Consider the following 24,575-nt stretch of genomic DNA (forward strand, 5'->3'; position numbering starts at 1 on the left):
AAAAAGGAACAAGCTACTGATACACACAATAGATAAATCTCACAGACATTATACAGAATGAAAGAAGCTGGATACAAGAGTGTATACTATGTGATCACACTTATATGAAGTTCAAGAATAGAGATATAATATAGGGGTATACATTTATAGGGGTATAAATCAGTGGTTGCTTCTGAGAAGGGAAAGGGACTGACCAAAAAGAGGCAGGGGAGAATTTTCTAGAGTGATGGAAATGATCTGTATCTCACTTGCAGGTGTGTATTGGTTTGCCAGAGTACACTGAACTGTACACTTAAGATCTGTGCACTTAAGTGGGGTGCCCGGGTGGCTCAGTCGTTAAGCGTCTGCCTTCGGCTCAGGTCATGATCCCAGGGTCCTGGGATCGAGCCCCGCATTGAGCCCCTGCAGAGCAGGGAGCCTGCTTCTCCCTCTCCCACTCCCCCTGCTTGTGTTCCCTCTCTCGCTGTGTCTCTCTCTGTCAAATAAATAAAATCTTAAAAAAAAAAAAAAAGATCTGTGCACTTAAAAAATTGTTTTAAAAAGACCTGCATTTTGCTGTATATAATTATATCTCAGTGTTTAAAAATATCATTTACGTGGACATGAAGTTCCCAGAGGGATGGCAGAGGTTGAAATAGAGAGGAAGCTGGAGAGTTAGGTGCCTGCTCTTGGTGAATGTGACGGAGAATAGACCTTGACGGCAAGGGGGCGGAAGGTGGCAGAGTCCGATGCATGAGCCTCAGAGGAGAAGCTGTGGTTAGAGACTGAAAGTGGAACGTGGGGGCTGCTAATTTGTTGAAAATGTTTATAAGGACTTGGCCAGAGGAGGAGTCACCTGTGTCTCACCACTCCCAGCACAGGAGGAAATCCCCGGTAAGATGGGATCACGGTGCTGGGATTCCAGGGTTCCTTCTGTGCCTTCACCTCTTTTCCTGCTCTGAGCTCTGACCACCTTCAAGGAAGCCCATGGCGGGGTGTTAAAGAAGTTAGACCAGAGGGCGCCTGGGTGGCTCAGTCGGTTAAGCATCTGCCTTCGGCTCAGGTCATGATCCCGGGGTCCTGGGATCGAGTCCCGCATCAGGCTCCTTGCTCTGCAGGAAGCTGCTTCTCCCTCTCCTCCCCACTTGTGCTCTCTCTCACTATCTCTGTCTCTCTCCTTCAAATAAATAAATAAAATCTAAAAAAAAAAAAAAAAAAAAAGAAGTTAGACCAGAGGGGCATCGGCTGCCTCAGTGGTGGAGCATGTGACTCTTGATCTCGGGGTTGTGAGTTCAAGCCCCATGGTGGGTGTAAAGATTAACTAAAGATAAAATCTTAAAAAAAAAAAGAGTTGGTTTCAAAATAAATAAGTAAAGAAACTAGACCCAAGATGGGTGCACATCCACTCCACAACTTCTTCATTCGTTGCCTTTCCTCTTAAAAGTTTCTTTTGAAAAAGTCCATCCCTGGGCTGATTAGTGCAGCAGTTCCCATCCTGCTGGTTAAAGTTCCCTAGAGAGTCTCAGAGCTATTGAAAGGGTCCCTGAATCTACACGTATGCCAGGATTTATTCTAGATGGACTTAAAAGAAATCCAAGTACAATCTTTGGAATCCACAACAGTTTTGGATATTGGAAATCTTGGGTAGAGACAAGAGACGGAGAGAGCAAGCTATCCTTGAGTTCAGGCGCAGCTGTAACAATGGTCATCCTAGCCCCAGACTGGGGAGGACCTGGGGCAAACCTACACTGAGCGTCCCATACAGTGAAGTCTGGAAATTGACAGATATTGTTCTCATCTCAAGGATATGTGAGCAATGGAACCAGGACGCCAACTCAGGCTAACTTGACTTCCAAGCCACATTGTCCTGGGACAGGGAGCAGTGCCCTGTGGGTGTACCTTGAAAGTGTGCAGTTTTCCCTTCGGCCGGTTGCCCATCCCACCCTCACACCCCCACTCCACCGGTGGTGATCTCTACTCCCTCCTCAAACTCTGGGCTTCTCATCGTTGAGTAGAAGAGACAATTTCCTCCACATTGACTCTCTGGGGTGGACATGGGCTGTTGATCGGACGAGGCAAGGTAAGGGGACTGGGCCGAAGCTGGAATTAAGGCCCATTTGGGAAAAACCACCCAGGGGCGTCTCAGGCCTCCCCATGCTCCATGGCCAGCAGGGGGCAGCCCTTGCCTTGCCAAGGGCACCTGCGTCCCACACCCTCAGGTTAGAGGCCCAGAGGGAGCCCGGCTACTACTGGAGCATGGCTGAGTCAGTCCTCACCAGATTATGTGGTTGTGGTGTGGGTGCTTGTGTAGGTGGTTTGGAGAGGTTAAATATGTTCAGGATCGTATAACTAGTTTGTGAAGGGGCTGGCCTTTGAACCCAGGCTGACTCCAAGCCAGCATTCTTTTTTTACGATTTTATTTATTTATTCATGAGAGACAGAGAGAGGCAGAGGGAGAAGCAGGCTCCCCACTGAGCAGGGAGCCCGATGAGGGACTCGATCCCAGGACTCTGGGATCATGACCTGAGCGGAAGGCAGCTGCTTAACTCTCTGAGCCACCCAGGCGTCCTCAAGCCAGCATTCTTAACCATGAAGTTGCTGCTACTCCAAAACAAAACTCTAGATCGCTGCAGGGAAGAATGGGAATTTCACAATGTATTGTGAAACGGAGCTGGAGACAGGGACCCTCAGGGAAAAAGATGCATTAACATCAAAGGAGCCAGAGAGAACTGTGCGCTGAGGGCTGGGCCCATGCCTTCCCCGGCATTGTTCAGGGGATTCTCCTCTTCTATGGGCTGTGCGGTCTCATGTAGGTGTGTAATGCATATCCAAGAATGTGTGGTATATTCTTCTACCAATCCCTGTATAGCCTTGCAGTTATGAACTCAAAGTCTTTCCTTTGTGTCTGTAAGAATATTTTTCATGTAAGGGCACTTGGTAGTTTCTCAAGAAATGCTAGCTAAACAGTGAACAAAATAACAGAGTGGGTTTTCCAGTGGGTGACAAGTACTTGCAGAACACAATGAGTAAAGCGGGCCTCAGCGAGAGGTATATTCCTTTAATGGAGATCTGAATATGAATGAGTCCAGACCTCTCCATCCGTTGCTTTCACTCATCAGCCAAACCACCCAAGTCTACGCGATCTAAGTAAAACAGGTTGTTGATTGCTATGCAAATGAAGCTTCCAAAGTCCCTAGCAACCGCCCACCCGCCACCACCAATCAGCTTGCTTCTCCTAATCCCCTCTATTATAGAATTTCTAGAGCAGTCCTAGGGGTGGGCCAGCCTAGAGGGAAGGGAACAGATGGGGTGGTTCTGGGCACTGCTGAGCCAAGACGGTGGGGGGGGGGGGAGTAGGTTAGCTCTGGGCCCAGGAGGGCTCCTGGAGGCGTATTCTGGGTAAAGCGTTGGTCTTCTTGAACCTCAGGAGGTAGGGGAACCACATCCTGGTCTCACCCACCCACCCTAGTGTGAGCTGCCATCTCAGCCCTCCCTTCCCCCTCAGACACTTAGGCCACTGGACCATGTGTTGTCCCCGCCTCCTAGCGACCCAGATACTGCCATTAGCAGAATCCTCTCTCCTCAAGGAGGCATGCATGTGATGCCCGAGGTCCCAGGTCCCAGGTCCTTGATAAGTGATGTGTGACTCCTGTGTGTCATAGGACGCTCCCCACCTCCAGCTGGTGGTGACCAAAGGCCTGGCCACAAGCACTAGATTGTTCTTCCTCCACCCAGACCTTACTTCTCAGATCCCCTTTGCCAACTGGAACACCCTCTGACATGACCCGGATGCTGTTGCTCATCTTTATCATGGTCCATCCAGGTGAGAGGGCTTTCTCCCAGAACCCTGAGGGGTGTGATGCGGGAGGAGAGAGGATGGGGGAGGCTGACATTGAGGCCTGAGGGGAGTGGCCCAGAAAGAAGAGTGGGAGTGGGTGGGGTCCTCCAGGATCCGAAGCAATGTGGACACCCCCAGTTCACAATTCCCTCCATTTCTCCTTGTTGCCCACTGGGAGGGTCACACCCCAGCTTCCGTCCCAGCGGTCCTTTCTTCTCAGCCACCATCCTAGTAAGATAAGAGTTGAAGAACCAGTATGAAGAGCTGGAAGGGAGGAAGAGGTGAAATTTTTTTTTGAAGGGGTCAATTTTAATTTGATGAACTTAATAAGCCTATTAAACACGGCTTATTATCTAGGGTCTAGATGTAATTAGGAGTTTGGGAGACCTAATTAACTCTGAGGGAAGTTTCTCAGTGAAACTGATTTTAATTAACTGAGGGACGTTAACTATCAGCCGTATCCATGAACTAAATGCAGTGTGGACTCCAGACTCACAGCTTTAGCATCAGCTAGGAACCTGGGGCAAATTCTCGGGCCCAACTCTAAACCCGATGAGTAAAAATCTCAGGGGTCGGGCCCAGGAATCTGTTTTAACAGACATTCCGGTGATTCCGATGTGCTCTCAAGCTTGAGAACCACTGAAATAGAAGAATGGCAGGTAAATTTCATGAACTAGAGAATCTAATCGGAGATTTTACGAATTGCTTTAATTCATCCATTTGGTTGAGTTAAAGAGGGATTTCAATCAATTATTGCTATGTCTTCACCTGAAGACTTTATTAGTTAATGCTCTTTTAACAAAAAACAAAGCAGCAAGGGTGGTGTACTGTATACGGTATGCCACTGGTATGAAAATAATACCTGGAATAATATAGTTAATTATTAGTTAGCTAGGCAGCCACATTCATTAATGAGCTCCGATTTCAATGGGACAGGTTAAGTTTCAGCAAGACACTACTAGTGAATGCAGCTGGACAGTGATGGGATGGGGTAAGGATGAGAGTTGGTATAGGAAAGGATTTGAAAAACTATTTATTTATTTTTTATTTTTTTAAAGATTTTATTTCTTTATTTGACAGAGAGAGACAGCAGGAGAGGGAACACAAGCAGGGGGAGTGGCAGAGGGAGAAGCAGGCTTCCCTAGGAGCAGGGAGCCCGATGTGATGCTCCATCCCAGGACCCTGGGATCATGACGTGAGCCGAAGGCAGACGCCTAACGACTGAGCCACCCAGGCGCCCTGAAAAACTATTCGATAAACAATGTTAAGAAATGAGGCTGGTGGAGAGTAAAGGGTTTCATGAGGTAGCAAAGTGCTTGATCCTCTGGGTCCTCTGTGGGTGGGGACACCTCTGGGATACTCTACTGCAAGCTCTCTTGTCCTTTCTCTATATTGTAACCGGAGAGGTGTTTCTCTGGGTCTTCTCTTTGTCTGCCAGGATCCTGTGCTCTCTGGGTGTTCCAGCCCCCGGAGATTCGTACCCAGGAGGGCACCGCTGCCTTCTTGCCCTGCTCCTTCAATGCCAGCCGAGGGAAATTGGCCATTGGCTCTGTCACGTGGTACCGGGACAAGGTGGCCCCAGAGAAGGAAGTGAGGAATGGGACCCCGGAGTTCAGGGGCCGCCTGGCCCCTCTTCCCTCTTCCCGTTTCCTCTATGACCATCAGGCCGAGCTGCACATCTGGGACACCCAAGACTGTGATGCTGGAGTCTACGTGTGCAGGGTGGAGGTGCTGGGCCTAGGTGCTGGGACAGGGAATGGGACTCTGCTGGTGGTAGAGAAAGGTGAGATGGGAGACCCCACTCTTCCTGGAAGGTGGGAGTCTTTCCCTGAGGCCCCCTGCTCTCTGTCCCTCCCTGGGCCTGTGCCTGCTTCTTCCTTAGGTCCCCCCTTCGCCCCTTCCTTCTACCGCCCCCATGCAGGACCTCCTTGGCTAGGGGCCAGCACAGTCCTCCTCCTTCGGGCTGGATTCTATGCTTTCAGCTTTATCTGTGTGGCCATGGGCAGCAGCATCTATTACCAAGGCAAATGTAAGGAAGGGGGCTAGGGCAGTGGTGGAAGAGAGCTGGAGGAGGGGGAGACAGAGCAGTGGGAGGAGGGCTGCGGCGGCCGCCGAGCAACTCCTGTGGTCTCTCCTGCAGGCCACCGTCACCTGGGAACACGCTGCCACTTCTTAGATGCCGCTGATGAGTGATTCCAGACCCCAGGCATCCAAATGTCTTCAAGAGACCCCAATAAATCCTCCTCTGCCCCACCCGCTAATGCCTTCTTATGAGTCTCATGTGTTTCCTTTTCCATTACCAGGGACCCCAATATGCCCCTCTCTGGGGTCCCCCGACTCTTAACTCTCTCTTCTCCCAAGCCTGGCCTGGAAAGGTCCAAGGAGTGAGCTTCCCGGTAACCGTGCCTGGAGCCCCCTCCCATCATCATCCCAGGGCTTAGCACCTCCACCTTTCTGGGGTACAGGAGGCTGAGGCGGATTCTCCTGAGAAATGGGGAGTATCAGATCTGATGAGTCCTACATGTCAACTCCCCATTCCAGCCAGGCCCACGCGTGTACTCTTTCTGGCCTTCAGGGGAACTTGGGTCCCTCAACACCCTTCTTCCCCTGAGAAATCACTACTCGACCCCAGAACGGGTGGGAAGATAAGTCGCTTAAGTTTATGGTGGCCCTGTTGAATGGGACGGAGTTAAGTTGGACTGAGAAGCCTGAGACACAGAAGGTGGCGGGACATGGTTTTTACTGGGTGGACCACAGGGTCTGCCTGGATTCAGGGAGGCATCTGGGGGAGCTCCGGTGGCTTAGTTCTTGGCAATGCAGGCATATTCGGTGCTGGGTTCCTCCTTGGCATCTTCCCTGTGGCTGAGGTCAGGCCTCTCCCTCCAGGGCACAGGCAGCAGAGATGCATAGTGGAGCTCTTGCTCTGAGAGCTGGGCCTGGGGCCAGGGAGAAGGTGCTGCTGGGAGGTCACCAGAGGAGACCCCTCCCCCGGTCCTTCCCGCAGGGTGCTGCCCCCCCCCCCCGTACCTCACTGCCTCCTCAGCGCCCCTGCCCTCTGTCTCTGCCCTCCTGAGCCCCTGCTCTCTTCTCTCATTGCCTCTTCTCCCTGGGTCTCTGTTGTTCTTATGCTCCCTCTCTTTCTCTTGCCCTGCATCTCTCTCGTTCTCTCTCTATTTCTCTCTCGTTTCTTCCTCTCTCTCCTTTCTGTCTTATTCCCTTTTCCTTTCTCTACACCATTTCTCTCTGCTCTTCTCATTCTTCTCTCTTTCTGCCTCTTTTTTCTCCGCCTCTCCGGCTCTCTCATGCCCCCCCGCCCCCTCCCCTGCTTTCCCTAGCTTTTCTTGCCTCCACCCGCCTCCGCCCTCAGCCTCCTCTTGCCCCCATCACCCGCTTCCCGGCCCCGAGACTCACCCAGCTTCTCTCCAGCCTCTTCACTGGAAGAAAAGAAGAAGCTCAGCAGCCCCCCACCCCACCCCACCCCCCAGAGGGTGTTTCCTCAGTTGCTGACATCTCTGTGGTTCCCATGGCCAGAACCCCAGCCTCCCTCTTTGGACACACTCGTCTCCTCTCTCCCACCTTCCTCTCCCAGGGCGGGTGGGAACTGACGGGCACTTCTGGGAAAGCAGTAGGAAAGGGCGTGGGTGGGGGCGACCCGGGGCACCGCTGTGGGCGACGGAGCTCACCTTTCCGATGGAGCCGACACAGACAGGCGGACACAATGACCAGAGCCAGGAGCAGGAGCCCCCCCAGCCCCAAGCTCCCGCCATATAGGTAAGGGCACAGACCTGCAGGGAAAAGGGGTAGGTATCAGGGACCCATTTCTCCCTTCGGCTCTCCCCATCCTCCTGGTTGGCCGTGGGTATCTCAGCCCTGCTCTCCGACAGTTTTAGAGGCAGAAAAACATACTCAGATTCTTCACCCCAGATCGGGTTACCTCGCCTCCTAGCAGAGGGGCCCATCTCTCACCGGTTACCTCACTCACCCCTCAGAGGCTTCCCACTGCCATCCCTGCTGTCTCTGGGCCTCCCCATAAGGTCCCTTGCCCACCCGCACCAGTTGTCCCCTAGCCAGCTACTCAAGAATGCACATACAGTGCTTTCTAACCTCTGTTCCCTGTATACCCTCGACCCTCCTTGTGCAGTGGGTTACCTTACCTTTGTCCATGCCTTACAAGCTGCCATTAGGTCAAGCACTGACGACTGACCTGGAGGTCGGGAAACCTAGCCCTGCTCTGCTAGGCTAAATGGCCTGGGCCAAGTCACGTGCCTCAAGTTCCTCATCTGTAAAGTGCGGGGCCCTCTGTTACAACTGTTCTAGGGCTGAGGAGCCCCACTGATGTGCCAATCCTGACCTGGGCACTTTCCCTTTGTCATTGCTAACCCTCACCACGTAGGGTATTATGGTGCCCGTTTCCCTGGTGAGGAATCTGAGACTTGAGTCGAGGCTCTTACAAGAAGGTTCAGCCTAGAAGTGGCAGAGCTGGCCTGGAACCCCAGAGCTCCAGAGCACACCCCTTTTCCTCTGCCTTAGGCTGGCTAGGTGGTTCATGGGGGCCTCTCCAGCACTGGGTAGTTCTAGGTTCTGGTGAGGGGCTGACGGAGGAGAAACCAGGGTTTCCGGTGGTGTGTGTGTGGACCAGTGAAACACGGAGCTACCCGGCAGCTGGGGCCGCTCCCTCAGCCCAGAGCTGCTCTGGGGAGCAGGGCCCTATGTGGCTGGTGTGGGGAGCCACTTCCCACGGACAGATACTGCTGGGGCTGAAGTGGGGCATGGAGGAGCGTCTGGGCCCCATAACTTCCCCTCAGGCACTTCCTGCCCTGCAACCACTGGTTCCTGTTTGAGGGCAAAGAGGGGGGTTGCCGACTTCATGCCGCCAGAGCCAGCTGCACTGACCAGGGCCTGGAAACTGGGACCCTCCTGGGCTCAAGAGGAGTGCTGGGGTGTGTGTGTGGGTGGGTTGGGGAGCAGAAACAGGTGGAGAGGAGGACCTGTGGTCGCCATGAGGGGAAGTGGAGGCAGAAGTGGATTGTATTTAATTCTTTGGGAGCAGAGACAGAGGCTGGACAGCAGATGCCTCCAGGGCTCAGGGAACCCCAAAGTCATACTCTCTTCCGTCATCTTGGCTTCACTTCACTGCAGGGTATGACTGCCTCTCCCTGCCCCGTTTTCCCTACCAGGGCTCCTGCTCTCTCCCAGCTTATCCAGAGCCTGTGGCCTGTGGGTAGACAGACTCCAGACTGGCCGCAGCTGCCTGGGTGGAGAGGTGTTGCCACTTCAAACATTCTTGTCCCTCCTCTGGCCTTAACGTCTCCCCTAGTCTGGATGCTTCCCTGGCTTCGTCAGGAGAGGAAGTTAGGCTTTGAAGGTTAGGGTTACAACATCTTTTCTTTCAGACTCCGAGGACTGTAACTAAGCCTATGATCCCCCACATCTCCAGCCATCCTATTGATCCTGCAAGTGGTCAGTGAGTGTATACTTCCTCTAGGTACCTTCCCTGATTAGTTTTTCCCCAATTATCCCTCACACTGCATCCGCTGAGAGCTCATGATCCCAATGTGTACGTGTAGACACACACCCAGGCTCCCACATCAGAGTGGGAGCTCTGGTAAATTTGGGGTAACTTGCCTGGTGTTCTGGGGCTGTATCTGGCAGGGCACTTGACTGATTAACGAACAGAATCAGAGGCAGCTAGGCTAGACAGATGTACAGGAGTATATGAGTACTGTTGATAGTCTAGGACAGAAAGCTGGTGACAAGTTGGTGTTGGGAAAGAATGGGGGCAATCTCGGTGGACTGCCTGTAGGAGGCAGCATTCTGATGTTAGGCACACAAGGGCAGTGATCCGAGACCTTCTGGACAGAGACCTGGATGAAGGCCTCTTAGTGGCACTGAGATAGAGAGGGAGATGGGTGCTGGAAGATTGCACACCCAGTCCTTATGGAGAGTGAAGACTGGGGAGATCATGTGGGGGCAGGAGGTAAGGAGGGTATCTGTGCCTGGGTCCATATGCATTTGCATTTCCTTCTTCAAATTCAGAAACTTTCTGGCATTTCTTCTCTCTCCCCCCATCTACAATGTTCCCCGTGTTGGACAGCAGGACAATATTCACAGTTTTGTTTTTTTCCCCACACATTTTATTATTAAAATGTTCACACAGAACAAAATTGAAATAATTTTAGAGTGAACATATCCCTACCACCTACATTCTAAAATGGACAGTTTTCTATATTTGCTTTATCACATACCTAACACTCTATCTCATTTTTTGGATAACTTTCAAAGTTGCAAACATCAGTACACATTTTACCCCTAAACCTCTTACCATGCTTATCAGTGACTCGAGTCCAGCTTTTGTTTCCCCATTTCTTTTTTGAGGGAGGCAAGATTTACATACATTAAAATGTACAAATCTGAAGTCAGTACTCGGGGTTTTTTTTTGTTTTTTTTTTTTTAAACTGTCTTGTGGTCAAGGCTCTGGGGCCAGACTGCCTGGGTTCAAATCCTGACTCTGCCACTCCTGTGTGGCCTTCGATAAGTTCCTTAAGCTCTCTGTGCCTCAGTTTCTTCTTAGGGTTTTTGTCAGGATTAAAAGAATTATTATATATAAAGTGTGTAGATCAGTGGCAAGCACTTGCTAAGTGCTATTTGTATAATAGCTGTATTATTATTATTATTAGTCCCTAATCACAGAGATGTCATCAAGAAGGAGACGTGATCTGAGACCACCTCCAACTCCCTTGGACCTGGTCTTTCCTCCCACTGCACTGTCTACCATACCATTTGTTGCTGCTCTGTTTTGCTTCCTCATTCATTCACTTGTCCTTTCTTCATTTATTCCTAAACATGTAGTCTGCACCTGCTAAATGGATGGGGCTCACTCTAGACAGCAAGCTCTTTGAGGGTGGGGCCGTGCCCTATTGCTCTCCCACCTACCCTCTGTGGAGCAAGGGAGGTAATGCTCATTTCCATCCCTCCTCAGTGAGTCAATAGTCAGTGGAGAGGCTGAGGCCCCTTTCAGCTGCTATTTCTGTGGACTGGCTTAACTCTGCTTCTCACCAAGCTCTGGGGGTTAGGGGTGAATGAGGGAATGGAAGGAGGAGATTTGGTCTGGTGCTGGCATAAGTTCTTCTCAGGGACCTGGATATCCATCTCTCAAGACCTCAGTTCTCGTCCTATTCCAGCCCTTGACCTCAGGGATGTGGACACAGCCCTCCTTCCCAGCACCCACCACTGGGGTGTAGAAGAACGCAGACCGCCCTGGAAATCTGGTGTGCGGTGTTCTCCTCGCGCCGCTCTGCTGCCTGACTCTCTGTAAGCTACTGGCCCTCCCTGGGCCTCAGTTTCCCTCCCTGCTGAACCAGATCTCTAAGGCCCCCTCCAGCTCTACGCTACAAGCCTGTCACTTCACCCCAACTTCTTCCCCAGTTCAGAGAACCCGGGCATCCAGCTGCCCCACCCCAGCTCTGGGTAAACAGGAAGCTGGGTGAGGGGAGCAGGGGTGTGCGGAAAGTCCCAGCCAGGTGTGTGGGTCTATGGGGAGGGGGTGGCCCCACCCCTGAGGTATGAAAGCCCCCCTGCCCTGGTCTTGGCTCAGTCTCAATGGGGGCCCTGGGGCTAGAGGGCCGGGGTAGGAGGCCCCAGGGAAAGGGCTGCCTCCTGCTGGCTGTGGCAGGAGCCACTTCCCTGGTGACCCTGCTGCTGGCTGTGCCTATCACAGTCCTGGCTGTGCTGGCCTTGGTGCCCCAGGAGCAGGGACGAGGACTGGTGAGTAGCTGCGACCAGCCCTGCAGGAGTTGCGTGCTGCTGATGCTCACTTACCTCTAGCTACGCCTGGGGCTCTCTTGTCTCATCCTGCTCAGTTGGCTTGGCTGTCCCTGGCGGGGATGCCTTGTCTGCCTCTTTGCTGGTCCTCTTTCCACTGTTCCCGCGATGCTGTTGTGTCCTGAAAGCTCCAGGTTCCTTCCTGGTTGTCTGGCTGTCTCCTCTCCTCTTCCCAAGACATACTCAGGCCCCGGGGTCTGAGTACCTATGCCTCGCTTGCTCTCCCTCCCAGGGAGATGTGTGTCGGGGGTGGGACTGGTAGGAAAGACCCCAGGCCTGGAGCTTGGGTCTGCGTTGGGAGGGGTGGGGTTGGCATCAGCGAACACTGAACTCTGGGCACTGTGACCCCACCCACCCAGGTTACAGGGACGACTGACCCGGGGGCACGGGCCCAGGCCCAGCAGCGATTGGGTAAGAGCAGACCATCTCCCCCTCCCCTGCTCCAGCCCTTCAGGGATGCCCAGCTCCCATCCATCTGCATCCCCGGGAATCCCGCCCTGGCGCCCTGTCCTCTCAGGGGGACCATGCATGGAAGGCCGCCCTGGCCCCCAATCGTAGACTCTTCCCCCCCTTCCAGGGTCACAGGAGCTGCCAGAGGAGGAGGCAGAAACAGATTTCAGCTCCAGGCTCCCAGCCGCCCACCTCATAGGTAAGGATCTCATAGGTAGTCCAAGGGACCGGCGCTGCTGCCCACAGTTAGAGTCCCTTTGCTCTGTCACTGCAGGGCTCGGTTTCCGACCTGCTTCACCACCTCTGGTCCCTAAAGTGCCCACCTTCCGCTCCTCCCGCAATCCATCTTCTTGCTTCCCTCCTGGAGCTGTCCAAACCCCGCCTGGATCTTCCCCACCGCCCCACCACCGCGCTCCGTACCCCGCACTCGGGTGCCCTTGGTCCCCTCCCCCAAATCACTGCAGAGGGGGCGCCGCGCGCCCTCGCCCCGCCCCCGGCTCGGCTCGGCTCCGGCAGGGGGTTAAGAGCCCCCACTCTCCCTCCGGCTCACCCTCTCGGTAGTCCCGGGCCTGGATCCTTCCTCCAGGATCGTCTTCCCGAGCGCCGACAGGCCCCCGTTTCTCCGCAGGCGCTTGGACGAAGGGGCAGGGGCTAGGCTGGGAGGCGAAGAAAGAAGAGGCGTTTCTGAGGAGCGGGACGCAGTTCTCGGGCGCCGAGGGGCTGGCGCTCCCGCAGGACGGCCTCTACTACCTCTACTGTCACGTCGGCTACCGGGGCCGGGCGCCCCCTGCCGGCGGGGGCCTGCCGGACCGCTCGGTCACGCTGCGCAGCCGGCTGTACCGGGCGGGGGGCGCCTATGGGCCGGGGACGCCGGAGCTGCTGCTCGAGGGCGCAGAGACCGTCACCCCGGTCTTGGACCCGGCCCGGACGCGCGAGTACGGGCCCCTCTGGTACACGAGTGTGGGCTTCGGCGGCCTGGTGCAGCTCCGGAGGGGCGAGAGGGTGTACGTCAACATCAGTCACCCCGATATGGTGGACTACAGGAGAGGGAAGACCTTCTTCGGGGCGGTGATGGTGGGGTGAGGCGGGGATAAACGACTGCCTGGTAGGGACGTGTGACTCAGCCCAGATATTGGGGACCCAGACTCCAGGGACCCCGTGGCAGTGGGGAAAATGCAGGAGACTGTCTGGAAACTGATCGCGAGCCTGAAGAAAATAAAGAACGTAAAGCTTTAGTGCTGCCGAACAAGGGTGTCCAGGTGCTCACATGTCTTGATTCAGGGTGGGTACGCAAGGGGTCGTTACATAGTCTCTAATTCTGGTTGCTCGAAACAATTCACACCACTTCCCATGGCCTCTGCCCTCTGAGAAGGAGATCCGCTGGTTTCCCACCCACCTCCTGTCTCTGAATGAACTTGCCCCGGCATTAGCCCAGTGGGAAGGTGGAAGAAGGGGATCCCCTCAAACCGAAAGCATCTCTAAGCCTCCTTCTTCGCAGATCCTCCGAGGCCTCGCCAGACTCTACCTGCATTCTTTTCTCTTGGGTCCCTCCCGTCAGTGACAGGAATCCTGACAGGGGAAGGCCAGCCCCGTTCTGAGGAACCAGGCTGGGGAGAAGGAATAAGGCCCTGAGGGCCTAGTACTTCTTCCCTGCTGCCTGCCTGGCTGCCTGAAAGCCCCGTTAGCCACTACCCACAGTCCACTGTCCTCCAAGGAAGAACACAGAGCTCATTGGGTGTGAGGGAGGAGGCCAAAAGATAGGGCCTGGGACACCAGGGCGAAGCTGGGGAGGAGAGGGAGAAACTCTGGGGCCCTTGGCCCTATCCAGGGTGAGATGGAAGGTCTTCACCTCTTGTTCACCCCTCTGGTCCGCTTTCCGCACGTTGGCAAGTGTGGGGGCCCCAGGGTGAGTAACAGCAGCCCCCACACCCCAAGCACCCCATGACCGACTTTCAGCTCCAGGCTGAGGGAGGCAGAGAGGGACCCAAGGCCCTATCTAGGTCACCCCAGTGGGTCACCCCACCCCTGCGGCATACCACACAATTTTCCCCTGCCCAGCAGCCTGGCAGGAAGGAAACCCCAACTTCTGAACCTGGTGGGGACTCCAACTCTCTGGGTCTTCATTTCTTTTCTTTTTTTTTTTTTTTAAGATTTTATTTATTTATTTATTTATTTATTTGACAGAGAGAGACAGCGAGAGAGGGAACACGAGCAGGGGCAGAGGGAGAGGGAGAAGCAGGCTTCCCGCGGAGCAGGGAGCCCGATGCGGGCCTCGATCCCAGGACCCCGGGACCATGACCTGAGCCGAAGGCAGACCCTTAACCGACTGAGCCACTCAGGCGTCCCTGCGTCTTCATTTCTGACTCCATATTTGTGTGTGACTCTGTGTCCAGAAGAACTTTCCTGAGGAGAGAGGGTGCTTTTCTCTTTCCAGCCCATCTAGCTCATGACCCTCCCCTCATCATTCACCAAGAACATATGTGAGAGCTGGCTTGTGAGTCCTTCACTCGCATCCAATTCCTGTTTTTAAATTTTCTTTCGTCTCTTCAATTCCACTCACTGAGAGACAGAAGCAGATAGAACGGCTGGTGGCTGGACAAAGGAGAAAGTCAGAATTCACTGAGTGCTTACTCTGCCAAGTGCTATGCTGGGCGCTCTGATGTAGCTTAGGTCTTCTCTTCTCTTGTGGCCCCATAGGCGGGAGGTGGTCCTGTCTTCATGGGGAGATGAGGCTCAGTAACTGATTCAGGTTGTACAGTTAGGGCTGCTGGGGGAGCCTGGGATCAGGCAATTTGGAGCCCTGATGCCTGAAGGTCTGGAAGTCCTTTGGCTGTGATTCAGGTGCCTGAGAATGTGACCCTTCCCAGACTCTCTCTCTCAGGCTGCAACTGCAGGAACAGCAGGAAATCTCACCTGGGCACTTGAGGTGCAGGACTTCCCCATTGGAATTCCCAGAGTCGGAAATTCCCGTGCCCTGAGGGAGAGGTAATTAGGTTCAGGCTCCAGTTTCCTGGGGGAGGGGCCTATTTGCCAGGGCTTTGTTATATGCAGGGTCTCCAGAGCCCCAGTAGTCCCCCGAGTGGGAACTGTGTTCAGGGATCTTTTTTTTTTTTTTTTTTTAACTTTTATTTGTATTTATTTTATGGGTTCAGGGATTTTTTTATTTTTAAGATTTATTCATCTATTTGAGAGAAAGAGAGAGAGAGAGCGCGTGCACATGCGAGTGAGCCGAGGGAGGGGCAGAGAGAGAGGGAGAGAAGCAGACTCCCAGCTGAGACTCGGGGGCTCCATCCCACCAGCCTGAGATCATGACCTGAGCCAAAATCAAGAGTCGGACGCCCAACACACTGAGCCACCCAGGTGCCCTAGGTTCAGGCTTGTAGAGAGAGGACTTTAGGGAGTGGCCTCCCATCCCCAAGGAGAGGAAGATGCAGAATTAATTCCAAGAAAGAGACGGTGTTTCTTTTTTAAGCACGTTTTATTTCTCGCCACTGACCAGTAGGGCGGTTACAGACATAACTCCCCTGGGGAGCAGAGGTTCAGCGATGTAGCGACAGTCAGTCACCAAATCAGCATTATTTAGATAATTGGATCAGATAAATATTTTTGAAAAACATAAGCAAAAGGAGGCACAGAGGCCAGGAGGCCAGGTGGGAACAGCCTTAGAGTTCAGCTCCGTTTTCACAGAAAACATGTCTGAGCCAAGGCAGCCCCTACATTCGGTCTCCCAGGACACCCCAACCTCCCAAATAAATACATTCATCAGTAAATAAATAAATAATAAATAAATAATAAATAATCACAAGTGCAAACATAAATAGAGAGACCTGGCCCCATGTGGGAGGGGCTGGGCTTTCCTTCTCAGGAAGAGTCTGGAAACATTTAAAGAAAGGGACGCCTGAGGTCCACTCATGTCAGGTTCTAGGTGAGATCTTCTCAAGGGACGTTCCAGCCAGAACTAAAGGTTCCCTGATCCCCACATTCCAAGTGTTCCAGGTTGCATTGAGGGATCCAAACCTGAGGTCTCCAGTGAGTGCTGGAAGCCCCAGTTTGCATTCTTGGTAGGGGCCAATGCTCCAGTGTCCTGGTCACACATCCCTGGATCTTAGGTTTGTAAGTGTTGTTGTTTAAAGTTCTAAGCTTGGGGCCCAGCCCTGAGCCCCTAATTCTCTTTCTAAGCCAGAAGGGGGTGGGGGGGGGTCAGAGGAAGTAGATAATAAAGGGGTTGAGGTGGGCAAGGATGGACGTCCCGCGCCCTCACAGGGCAATGATTCCAAAGTAGACCTGCCCGGACTCGGCAAAGTCGAGATAGTCAGGCAGGTTGATCTCAGCGCTGAGTCGATCACCCTTCTCCAGTTGGAAGACCCCTCCCAGGTAGATGGGCTCGTACCAGGGCTTGGCCTCAGTCCCCTCTGGGGTCTCCCTTTGGCAAGGGCTCTTGATGGCAGAGAGGAGGTTGACCTTGGTCTGGTAGGAGACGGCGAAGCGGCTGATGGTGTGGGTGAGGAGCACATGGGTGGAAGGGCATCCTTGGCCCTTGAAGAGGACCTGGGAGTAGATGAGGTACAGCCCGTCTGATGGCACTATTAGCTGGTTGTCTGTCAGCTCCACACCATTGGCCAGGAGGGCATTGGCACGCCGGTTCAGCCACTGGAGTTGCCCCTCAGCCTCGGGGTTTGCTGGAGGGAAGGAGAGAAGGAGGGAGGGGTGAGTCAGTGTGACCCTGTCAGTTCCACTCTCCACATCCTGGCCCTCAAGTTCTGCACACCCCTCCACATCCGGTTCCTGTCCCCTCTGTCGGTCTTCCCACCTCCCATCTGGCCACAAGCTTCTGAGTATCCCCCTCAAGGCCGGCGAGTCCTTCTCATACCATCTCCAAGGTCTGTCTACCCTCAGCCTGAGTTCAGCCCCCAAATCCTATCCCTCCACATCCTATCTGCTTCACTGCCCGCCGGCTGAATCCTCAGAGCTCTTACCTACAACATGAGCTACAGGCTTGTCACTTGGAGTTCGAGAAGATGATTCTGAGGAGGAAAGAAGAAAGAAAACGGTGAGACCCTTAAGCTTCCTGGGAAAGATCCGCTACTTTGACCTCCATGCCTCCTCCCCTCCAACCAAAACCCTGAATTTCCCCGACTGCTGCTATCCTGGGACCAACCCCCACCGCCACCCAAGCGCAGAATTAGGAGAGAGGCTTTTGGAGACACTTACTGACTGTCTGGGCCAGAGGGTTGATTAGTTGGAGGCCATCTGGGAGCTGTTGGAGAGAAGAAGGAGATTTAGCATCAGAGCAAGTCACCCCTAAATGAGAAACAGCCAGGCTGCTTCTGTAGCTCGTACTCTAGTTTTCTCTCACCATTCAGTCCTTGCACAACACTTTCACTGAGTGTCCTCCACGAGTAGACACCCTATCTTCATCTTTCCTTATCTCTTCCCTCACATCTCTCCTTATCTCTCTCATATCGTCCACATCTTTCTGTCTCACCATCTTTATTCATATCACTTGTTCTGTTCCCATCCCTCTCCCCACATCTCTCCCCACATTTCTCCACATGTCTGCGGGCTCGTTCGTTCATTCGAGAAGCATTCAGTGAGCTCCCTCCCTCTCTCTCTTTCCCCATCTCTCTCCATGGCCCTTTCTGCCTCCCCAGCTTTCTCCACGTTTTCTCTCTCACCGGTCCCCATCAGCACACCTCTTTCCCCGACCCCCTGAGAATGAGCCGAGCCTGCTGGGGCGCTCACCTCTTCCCTCTGGGGGCCGATCACTCCGAAGTGCAGCAGGCAGAAGAGCGTGGTGGCCCCTGCAACCAGGAGGAAGGAGAAGAGGCTGAGGCACAAGCACCTTCTGGAGCCCTGGGGGCCCCCTGCCTTCTCGGGGAGTGCCTCCTCGGCCAGCTCCACGTCCCGGATCATGCTTTCAGTGCTCATGGCGTTCTTCCCAGCGGGGCTCGGTCCAGTTGGGAGATGGTAGAGCCCTGGGGCAGTGGGTATTAGAGGGAGAGAATCGCCTGGCTGCTTGTCTGGGGGTGTGTCGTCTGAGAGGTTATTTGCAGGGGGTCTGGAGTTGCTTCTCTCTCTCCTGGCCGGTGCCCTGGTGTCCTCGCTGAGGGAGCTTCTGCTGGCTGGGTGTGCAAACAGCTGCATTTATATACCCGTGGGGCGAGAAGAGGGCGGGGAAAGGCTCTCATTCAACCAGCGGAAAACTTCCTTGGTGGAGAAACCCATGAGCTCATCTGGAGGAAGCGGTAGTGGGCCCTACACCTTCTGTCTCGGTTTCTTCTCCATCGCGGGGGCGGGGGTTTGGAAAGTTGGGGACACCCAGGCATCAAGGATACTTCCTACCCGCCCCACTCGGATTCTGAGGGGGGCTTGCTGGGCCAGTCACTGCGGTGTATGTAGGACCCTGGAGGCTGGACCCCAGTTTCCCTCTGCTCCCAATTCCCATTCCCTCCTTTTTTTTTTTTTTTTTTTTTTTTTTGAGGCTCAGGTCTGTGGTCTGTTCCTCTGATTTCCAGACTGGACTTAGGTAGGTGTAGAGCTAGACGTGGGAGGGGCTTCAGAAAGCTGACACCTTGATGGGGAGAAAACGTGGAGGGAAAGCTCTGCTGGGTCCTGAGACATGTGTTTGGGTCCCTGGGGGAAAAAGGAGCTTGCGAGGGGCGCCTGGGTGGCTCAGCTGTTAAGCATCTGCTTTCAGCTTAGGTCATGATCCCGTGGTCCTGGGATCGAGCCCCGCATCCGGCTCCCTGCTCTGCGGGAAGCCGGCTTCCCCCTCTCCCACTACCCCCTGCTTGTGTTCCCTCTCTCGCTGTGTCTCTCTCTGTCAAATAAATAAATAAAATCTTTAAAAAAAAAAAAAAGGAGCTTGAGAGAGGGGAGCTTGAGGCGGGGGATGTGGATGGGGTCTCTGAAAGGGCTGGGGAGGGGGCGGTAAATGGCAGGGACACGCTTGGGACAGCCCCAGTGGGAGCGAAAGCAACCCTGGGAATTCACGAACCCCATGAGGGCAGGCCTTCTCCTTTCATTCTGACCAGGGACTCAGCAGTGCTGGTTTCAGTCTTGGCTTCCAAGGGAATCTGAGGCCCTGAGTTTTGCATGAAGGCCCCATCTGTCAGAGCCCCTGGGTGTAGCCATGTATCCCAAAGACCTCTAGTGCCCTCCGGATTTCTGGAGATAGCCCTAGCCCTCAGAGCCCCTCTGTGTGACCATGTCTCCTGAAACGTCTCCTGTATTCCCCATCCCCCCAGCCTTGGGGGTCTCCCACTCCATTCTTCCAGAGGATCCCCATGTCCACCCCCATAGTCCTGAACACCCTTTGGTGTGGTCACTTCTCCCCAGAGGACCCCTGTAACCCCCATTCCCCAGAGCCTCTCTACGTGGCCATATCTGCCAGTGGTGCCCTGACTTCCACTCCTCCAGACCTTGGGCCCCCATTTTACCTTTTTCTTCCCAGCTTATCCTTTGGTTTCCCTGCCATGGTCGGGCTGCCTCACCCCTGTGATTCCACCACATCTCCCCAGAGCTCCTAAGGCCCCTTCGTCTCCTTGTGGCCCACAGTTCCTGTCTCTTCTGAGGCCCTGTCCTCCTTCCATTTCTGGGAGACCTGGGAAATTCTCCCCTCCCAGACAGACAGACATAGACAGTATTTCAGAGAAAAGAGGTTTATTGGGCTTCATCGAAGGTGCAGATGTCTCCTCATGGGGTGTTTAGTCAAGCAGTGGTTGGACCTGAAGAGTTTTTTGCTTCCTTCTAGAGCTCCCCAGTGTCTCAGCCCCACTTGTCTTCTCTTTCACTGTGTTATCCTTATGCCAAATGTTCTCTTGCTCTTCATCTCTTAGGCATATTTCTCTCTCTTCCGGTGGCCCTCTGTTATTCCCTTCCCTCCATCCTCCATAAATAAATAATTTAAGTTTTCCCCTGCATAAATAATTCCCCCTCCCCTGCCTCTCTGCCGTCCTCCCAAGCTTCCCCCGGCGTCTGACCCCTCCATGTCCAGGGCTAGGTCCTCTTTCGACTGGCAGGACAGAGGAAGAGCTTTGGGCAGGAATTTCTAGGCAGACTTGAAATCCTCAGCCTAGCATTGGGGTTTGCTGAAAGGAGGTATGGTCCCCTGGGGTGCCTAGAATTCCTTCTTTGGAAGCGCCAGGTAACACGAGCAGGGGAGACTTGAGGCTATTGGAAGGATCAAAAGAGAGGCGCGGTGACCCTTGAAGTGGTCGGAATGGAGGCAAAATGGGGAGGAGATCTTGAAATCAATTATTTTTTTTTTCTGGATTTTTCTACAGAGCAAAGGCTCCAAAGAAGACACTACTGGGGCTGAGGAGTAGGTGGGAGACGCCATCTGTGTGAGTGGAGAGCTGATCTCCCTGGGTGAGCAGGAACACAGCTCCCTGGTACACGGAGCGCACCCAAGGTCCCTGTGGCCCTGGGCACACGGACTTCTGAGCGCTGAGGAGAGGCACGTGGAAAGGGTACTGGGAGGAGAAGAGCTGGACCTCGTGGGCCAGGTAGAGAGGGGTGGGGGTGGCCTTGGGGAAGCAGCCTTCCCCAGAGAAGACCACCTGGGAGTAGACAAAGTAGAGGCCACTGGTGGGGACCAGGAGGGAATTGTTGCTCAAAGAGAAGCCATGGCGGAGGAAGGCACGATCCGTGTTTGCTCTCCAGCGCAGTGAGTTCTGGGTGCTGGGGTCTCCTAGGAAGAGCCAGAAGGGATGCGAGAGGTTGAGAACCTGGGGGTCAGCACTCTTAATCCCTGAGGATGTAGGTGCTGGGCCGAGTTCCTGGGGGATGGCTGGGAGGACAGACGGGAGTGGGGTACCTCTGTTCTGGGGGATGGGGGAGCTGGGAGGGAGGTGCAATAGATGCTTGGTCCCTTGAAGGGGGCATAGGAGGAGAGCTGGGGGCGACATGTCCGGGCGGCCAGGTGATGTTTACCAATAAGATGAGCAGCAGGTTTGAGGGTGCCTGGTGCGAAGTGCTTCTGAGGGTGCTGGTAGGCAGTCCGGGGGGCTGAGGGTGAGCTGCCCACACCAGGAAGCCCCTAGGGGACAAGAGGGTGGAGCGTGGCTCTAGGGCCCAAAGTTTGGCGGGGCCACCCCTGCAGCCCCCATTCTCCTGCTGCCTCACCTGGGCCTCAGGCGGCAGGGCCAGCAGCAGCCCCAGAAGGAGGAGGAGGGGGGCGCTGCACACCCTCAGGAGGTAGAGCCGTCCAGGTGGTGTCATGGGGAGAACCTGCGGGGAGAGAGACAGTGAGCGGGGCGGGGCCCGGGGCGGTGACGGGCCTCCTGCCGGCGGAGACAGCCACGGCAGAGCCAGGGCCACAGAGGAGAGAAGGGGACAAGGTGCCGGCCGGAAAACCCCAATGTGAGCAGGGGGGCCACAGAAAGAGAAACAGACACGGGAAGGGAACAGAGAGGGATCGTGGCAGAAACAGAGAACGTGTGACAGAGACAGAGAGAACAAAGACTGGCTGATGAAGACTCCGAGAGAGGGGAACAAACCGCTCGGAACCCACCGGGGCCCGGCCCCAGGCAGGCGGCACGGGAGGGGCCGCGGCGCGGGCGGAGGGGCGGGGTGCCCAGGGGAGTCCAGCGCCGGGCAGCCCGAGGAGGAGACGGGCCGGGAGAGTCTCACCTGCTATGCGGGGCCCCTGGGCCTGGACGCCTGGGTCCCTTTATAGAGGAAGCGGCGGTGGCAGCGTGGCGGCGTGGCAGGCGGCGGGCGGGTTCTAGGCCCCGGGCTGGGCCCCGGGGAAGCCCCCAGGGCTGAGAAGATGCCGCCGTTTCAGTCGAAGGCAGGAAAGGCTGAGGCCCAGGAGTGAACCACAGACTGGGGGCTCAGACGACTGAGTTCTGGGAAAGGGAGCGGGGTCAGGGGAACCGTGGGCTGGGAGGGCCAGGGAGCGGGGTCAGGCTTAGGAGTTCCAGAGAAGGGACAGTCAATTCGGGGAGGAGGGCGGGGGGGAGCAGCTGGGGCGTGGGCTGGAGGCCCGGTTCCCTGAAGAGCGATTATATATAACACCTCTGCACCCTTGGTTGATTACAGGCTACTCTCTGTGCCCATTTCCTCCTCTTCTACCCCCATCTTTGTCCCAAATGGTTCAAGTCACCCTCGTCCCAGTATGTGTACTTTCCTGGTCGTCTGGCAGGTTTTCTATCAAGAAGTTGCATTATATACCCCTTTGCCCTGGACATTCTGGTTTATGCTTGTCGTCCTGGTGAAAATGTTCATGGATCTCCCTTTTGTTCCCACAAGTGTCCTGGATGGGAAGATAAATGTCATGGTTCCCCTACTGAGAGATGTTGCCATGCATTCATGTAGGCTGAGGTCTCATCTCACTCCTGAAGGATGTCCTCGGGTGGCCTCCGCGGATCAGATTTATTATTTTTTTAAAGATTTTATTTATTTATTTGTTTATTTGGGGGGAGGGGCAGGAGAGGGAGAGGGAGAATTCCAAGCAGACTCCCCGCTGAGCAGGGAGCCCGATGTGGGACTCGATCCCAGGACCCCGGGGTCATGACCTGAGCCGAAGGCAGACGCTTAACTGACTGAGCCACCTAGGCACCCCAGGTCAGATTTATATAACCCCAAACAAACACATACTCTGGGATTGAGGAACGTAGCAATTTCCAAAGCTCTCTACAGGGAAGGCCACACAGGAGGAGCTTGAGGGTGGTGAGCTAGGGTAGGGTGGGGACAACCAAAGGGCTTATCTGGAAGCTGCAATTGCAGAGCCCGGATACTGTTTAAGATTTCCCCCTTTCAACTTAGGTACGGTAAGGTGCACGTCTCTTAAGTTTACAGCCTGGTGAGCTTTTCCATCTGTTTATAGCCATGTAGCCACCCCTCAGTTCGACATATTTTAAGGTCCCCAGAGAGTTCTCTCATGCCCCTCTCCCAGTTGATACCCTCCAAAGATAACCAACCACTTTCTGACCTCTATCACCATAGATTAGTTTTTCCTGTTTTTGAATGTCATATAAATGAAGTCACACAGAATGTACTGTTTGGGTTTGGCTTCGTTCACTCGACATGATGTTTCTGAGATTCATCCATGTGGTTGCATTTATCAGTATTTTTTTTTTATTATGATGTAAGTTTATTGTGTGAATATACTCTCTTATTTACCCATTCTTCTGTTGATAGACGTTTGGTTTGTTTCTAGTTTTTGGCTACTATGAAAGATGTTGGTATGAACATTCTTAAAAATGAGCCAGTTTTTACTTAATTTGTAAGTTAAAAAAAAAAAGGTTTCTAAAGATGATTTTATCCATGTTTCGGAAGATTGAGAAAATTGGCCATCTCAAATCTCATGATTATTTTTATTGATGTTGGTATGCTTTCATTTTGAGGGTTTTGAATGGCTAAAGCCCTTCCCTCCCCACCCCCCCACCCCCCACCACCGTGGCATTGGGCTGTTCTCTGGAAAAACGTTTCTGAGTGGTCTTGGGATCCTGTGGCACATAAGTAACATTCAGAGTGTGTATGAGCCATTTCTCCTGCTTTCCTCCCCCTTCCTGAGGCCCTTTGCCTTTCATGTCTTCCTAGGCCGATAAGACTACTGTTTCTTTTCATTCTCCTTCCACCTCTTTAGCTTTCTATTTCACAAACGTTTATTGAGCACCTTGTACAAGGCATTGAGGATACAGACGTGAAAGACAGTTCCCATGCCCTCCGGGAACTCAAAAACCAGCGTGGAAGACAGGAAAGTTAGCAGATAATTAGAATAAGTGTGACGGTGGGCTTATGGCCGTCCATAGAAAAGTCATTGAACTTGGCCTGGGAGAGGGGTGTCAGGCATTAAGTGTTGAGAGAGAGCCTGAGCAGGGCGGGACGGCGAGGGAGAGAGAGAGAGAGTCTTAAACAAGCTCCATGCCCACGGCAGAGCCCAATGTGGGGCTTGACCTCAGGACCCTGAAATCATGACCAGAACCAAAATCGATAGTCAGGTGCTTAACCGACTGAGCCACCCAGGCAGCCCTTCACTAGCACTTTAGAATCACTTGGTTGTGTGTGGGGCGCCTGGGTGGCTCAGTCATTAAGTGTCTGCCTTCGGCTCAGGTCATGATCCCAGGGTCCTGCAATAGAGCCCCGCATCAGGCTCCCTGCTCGGCGGGAAGCCTGCTGCTCCCTCTCCCACTCCCCCTGCTTGTGTTCCCTCTCTCGCTGAGTCTCTCTCTGTCAAATAAATAAATAAAATATTTAAAAAAAAAAAGACAACCTTGAAAAACTTGGATTTGGGTAAACTCAATGGTCTCATTCTTGGGGCTTTCTCCTAGGTTGCCACACATGGCAGGAGAGTCATGTCACTAGAAGAGGCCTTCTGTTCCTCCTGGCCATCTAACCTGAGAGAGCCCTCAGTAGTTCTCAATCTTTCTTTCTTGATTCCCTGTTATATTCTTGCAGGGGATGTTCTAAATCTCTGTGCCTCTTACACCTCAACTTTACCCCTTTACTCTCAGTTGGTGAAGCTGTCCTGTATTTCATT

At 53.8% G+C, this 24,575-nt stretch overlaps 5 protein-coding genes across 10 annotated transcripts; 2 read left to right on the top strand and 3 right to left on the bottom strand.

Annotated features, from left to right (window-relative positions):
* Positions 1 to 710: 710 nt before the first annotated feature.
* Positions 711 to 6,078, top strand: NCR3 (natural cytotoxicity triggering receptor 3). 2 transcript variants are annotated; one of them, XM_088024080.1, is made up of 3 exons: positions 711 to 873; positions 3,715 to 3,802; positions 5,256 to 6,078. In XM_088024080.1, exons 1-3 carry the CDS (start codon positions 802 to 804, stop codon positions 5,861 to 5,863), a joined length of 768 nt encoding a protein of 255 aa, XP_087880206.1. In that variant the 5' UTR covers positions 711 to 801; the 3' UTR covers positions 5,864 to 6,078. The 2 variants fall into 2 exon arrangements, 1 of the variants encoding a protein (XP_087880206.1); XR_003611873.2 differs by lacking the exon at positions 5,256 to 6,078 and having other exon boundaries at positions 769 to 873; positions 3,642 to 3,806.
* A 462-nt stretch (positions 6,079 to 6,540) lies between these two features.
* Positions 6,541 to 11,826, bottom strand: LST1 (leukocyte specific transcript 1). 4 transcript variants are annotated; one of them, XM_088024078.1, is made up of 4 exons: positions 7,972 to 8,104; positions 7,501 to 7,602; positions 7,229 to 7,251; positions 6,541 to 6,773 (listed from the first exon to the last, which is right to left on the bottom strand). In XM_088024078.1, exons 1-4 carry the CDS (start codon positions 7,979 to 7,981, stop codon positions 6,588 to 6,590), a joined length of 321 nt encoding a protein of 106 aa, XP_087880204.1. In that variant the 5' UTR covers positions 7,982 to 8,104; the 3' UTR covers positions 6,541 to 6,587. The 4 variants fall into 4 exon arrangements, with proteins under 4 accessions (XP_087880204.1, XP_027976262.1, XP_027976264.1 ...); XM_028120461.2 differs by having other exon boundaries at positions 6,541 to 6,753; positions 7,972 to 8,077; XM_028120463.2 differs by lacking the exons at positions 7,229 to 7,251; positions 7,972 to 8,104 and adding an exon at positions 11,636 to 11,826 and having other exon boundaries at positions 6,541 to 6,753.
* On the top strand, positions 9,693 to 13,337 carry LTB (lymphotoxin beta). The gene is made up of 5 exons (XM_028120460.2): positions 9,693 to 9,794; positions 10,999 to 11,581; positions 11,998 to 12,049; positions 12,216 to 12,287; positions 12,717 to 13,337. The coding sequence occupies exons 2-5, from the start codon at positions 11,417 to 11,419 to the stop codon at positions 13,169 to 13,171; spliced, it is 744 nt and encodes a 247-aa protein (XP_027976261.1). The 5' UTR covers positions 9,693 to 9,794; positions 10,999 to 11,416; the 3' UTR covers positions 13,172 to 13,337.
* A 2,210-nt stretch (positions 13,338 to 15,547) lies between these two features.
* TNF (tumor necrosis factor) lies at positions 15,548 to 18,056 on the bottom strand. Its single transcript, XM_028120686.2, has 4 exons — positions 17,831 to 18,056; positions 17,300 to 17,345; positions 17,065 to 17,112; positions 15,548 to 16,767 (listed from the first exon to the last, which is right to left on the bottom strand). Exons 1-4 carry the CDS (start codon positions 18,014 to 18,016, stop codon positions 16,346 to 16,348), a joined length of 702 nt encoding a protein of 233 aa, XP_027976487.2. The 5' UTR covers positions 18,017 to 18,056; the 3' UTR covers positions 15,548 to 16,345.
* A 1,702-nt stretch (positions 18,057 to 19,758) lies between these two features.
* On the bottom strand, positions 19,759 to 21,894 carry LTA (lymphotoxin alpha). 2 transcript variants are annotated; one of them, XM_028120688.2, is made up of 4 exons: positions 21,722 to 21,894; positions 21,215 to 21,319; positions 21,023 to 21,128; positions 19,759 to 20,780 (listed from the first exon to the last, which is right to left on the bottom strand). In XM_028120688.2, exons 2-4 carry the CDS (start codon positions 21,308 to 21,310, stop codon positions 20,368 to 20,370), a joined length of 615 nt encoding a protein of 204 aa, XP_027976489.1. In that variant the 5' UTR covers positions 21,311 to 21,319; positions 21,722 to 21,894; the 3' UTR covers positions 19,759 to 20,367. The 2 variants fall into 2 exon arrangements, with proteins under 2 accessions (XP_027976489.1, XP_027976490.1); XM_028120689.2 differs by lacking the exon at positions 21,722 to 21,894 and adding an exon at positions 21,603 to 21,715.
* Positions 21,895 to 24,575: the final 2,681 nt, after the last annotated feature.

This window comes from Eumetopias jubatus, unplaced genomic scaffold (assembly GCF_037043125.1).
Source record: "Eumetopias jubatus isolate StellerSeaLion01/CBP00866 unplaced genomic scaffold, mEumJub1_p1.0 scaffold_6, whole genome shotgun sequence".
In the NCBI taxonomy this organism is placed as follows: domain Eukaryota; kingdom Metazoa; phylum Chordata; class Mammalia; order Carnivora; family Otariidae; genus Eumetopias; species Eumetopias jubatus.

Excerpts from the sequence above, each read along its gene's own strand:
- LTA (XM_028120688.2), bottom strand. The coding sequence starts at position 21,310 with ATGACACCACCTGGACGGCTCTACCTCCTGAGGGTGTGCAGCGCCCCC. Across the intron at positions 21,129-21,214 it reads CCCTGCCGCCTGAGGCCCAG|GGGCTTCCTGGTGTGGGCAG; the intron begins GTGAGGCAGCAG and ends CTTGTCCCCTAG. Across the intron at positions 20,781-21,022 it reads ACCTGCTGCTCATCTTATTG|GAGACCCCAGCACCCAGAAC; the intron begins GTAAACATCACC and ends GGCTCTTCCTAG.
- TNF (XM_028120686.2), bottom strand. The coding sequence starts at position 18,016 with ATGAGCACTGAAAGCATGATCCGGGACGTGGAGCTGGCCGAGGAGGCA. Across the intron at positions 17,346-17,830 it reads TCGGCCCCCAGAGGGAAGAG|CTCCCAGATGGCCTCCAACT; the intron begins GTGAGCGCCCCA and ends TCTCTCCAACAG. Across the intron at positions 16,768-17,064 it reads GCCTGTAGCTCATGTTGTAG|CAAACCCCGAGGCTGAGGGG; the intron begins GTAAGAGCTCTG and ends CCTTCCCTCCAG.
- NCR3 (XM_088024080.1), top strand. The coding sequence starts at position 802 with ATGTTTATAAGGACTTGGCCAGAGGAGGAGTCACCTGTGTCTCACCAC. Across the intron at positions 874-3,714 it reads AGCACAGGAGGAAATCCCCG|ACCTTACTTCTCAGATCCCC; the intron begins GTAAGATGGGAT and ends TCCTCCACCCAG. Across the intron at positions 3,803-5,255 it reads CTTTATCATGGTCCATCCAG|GATCCTGTGCTCTCTGGGTG; the intron begins GTGAGAGGGCTT and ends TTTGTCTGCCAG.
- LTB (XM_028120460.2), top strand. The coding sequence starts at position 11,417 with ATGGGGGCCCTGGGGCTAGAGGGCCGGGGTAGGAGGCCCCAGGGAAAG. Across the intron at positions 11,582-11,997 it reads AGGAGCAGGGACGAGGACTG|GTTACAGGGACGACTGACCC; the intron begins GTGAGTAGCTGC and ends CCACCCACCCAG. Across the intron at positions 12,050-12,215 it reads CCAGGCCCAGCAGCGATTGG|GGTCACAGGAGCTGCCAGAG; the intron begins GTAAGAGCAGAC and ends CCCCCCTTCCAG.
- LST1 (XM_088024078.1), bottom strand. Across the intron at positions 7,252-7,500 it reads GTGTCGGCTCCATCGGAAAG|TGAAGAGGCTGGAGAGAAGC; the intron begins GTGAGCTCCGTC and ends CTTTTCTTCCAG. Across the intron at positions 6,774-7,228 it reads AGAGGCTGGAGAGAAGCTGG|CACCTTCTCCCTGGCCCCAG; the intron begins GTGAGTCTCGGG and ends ACCTCCCAGCAG.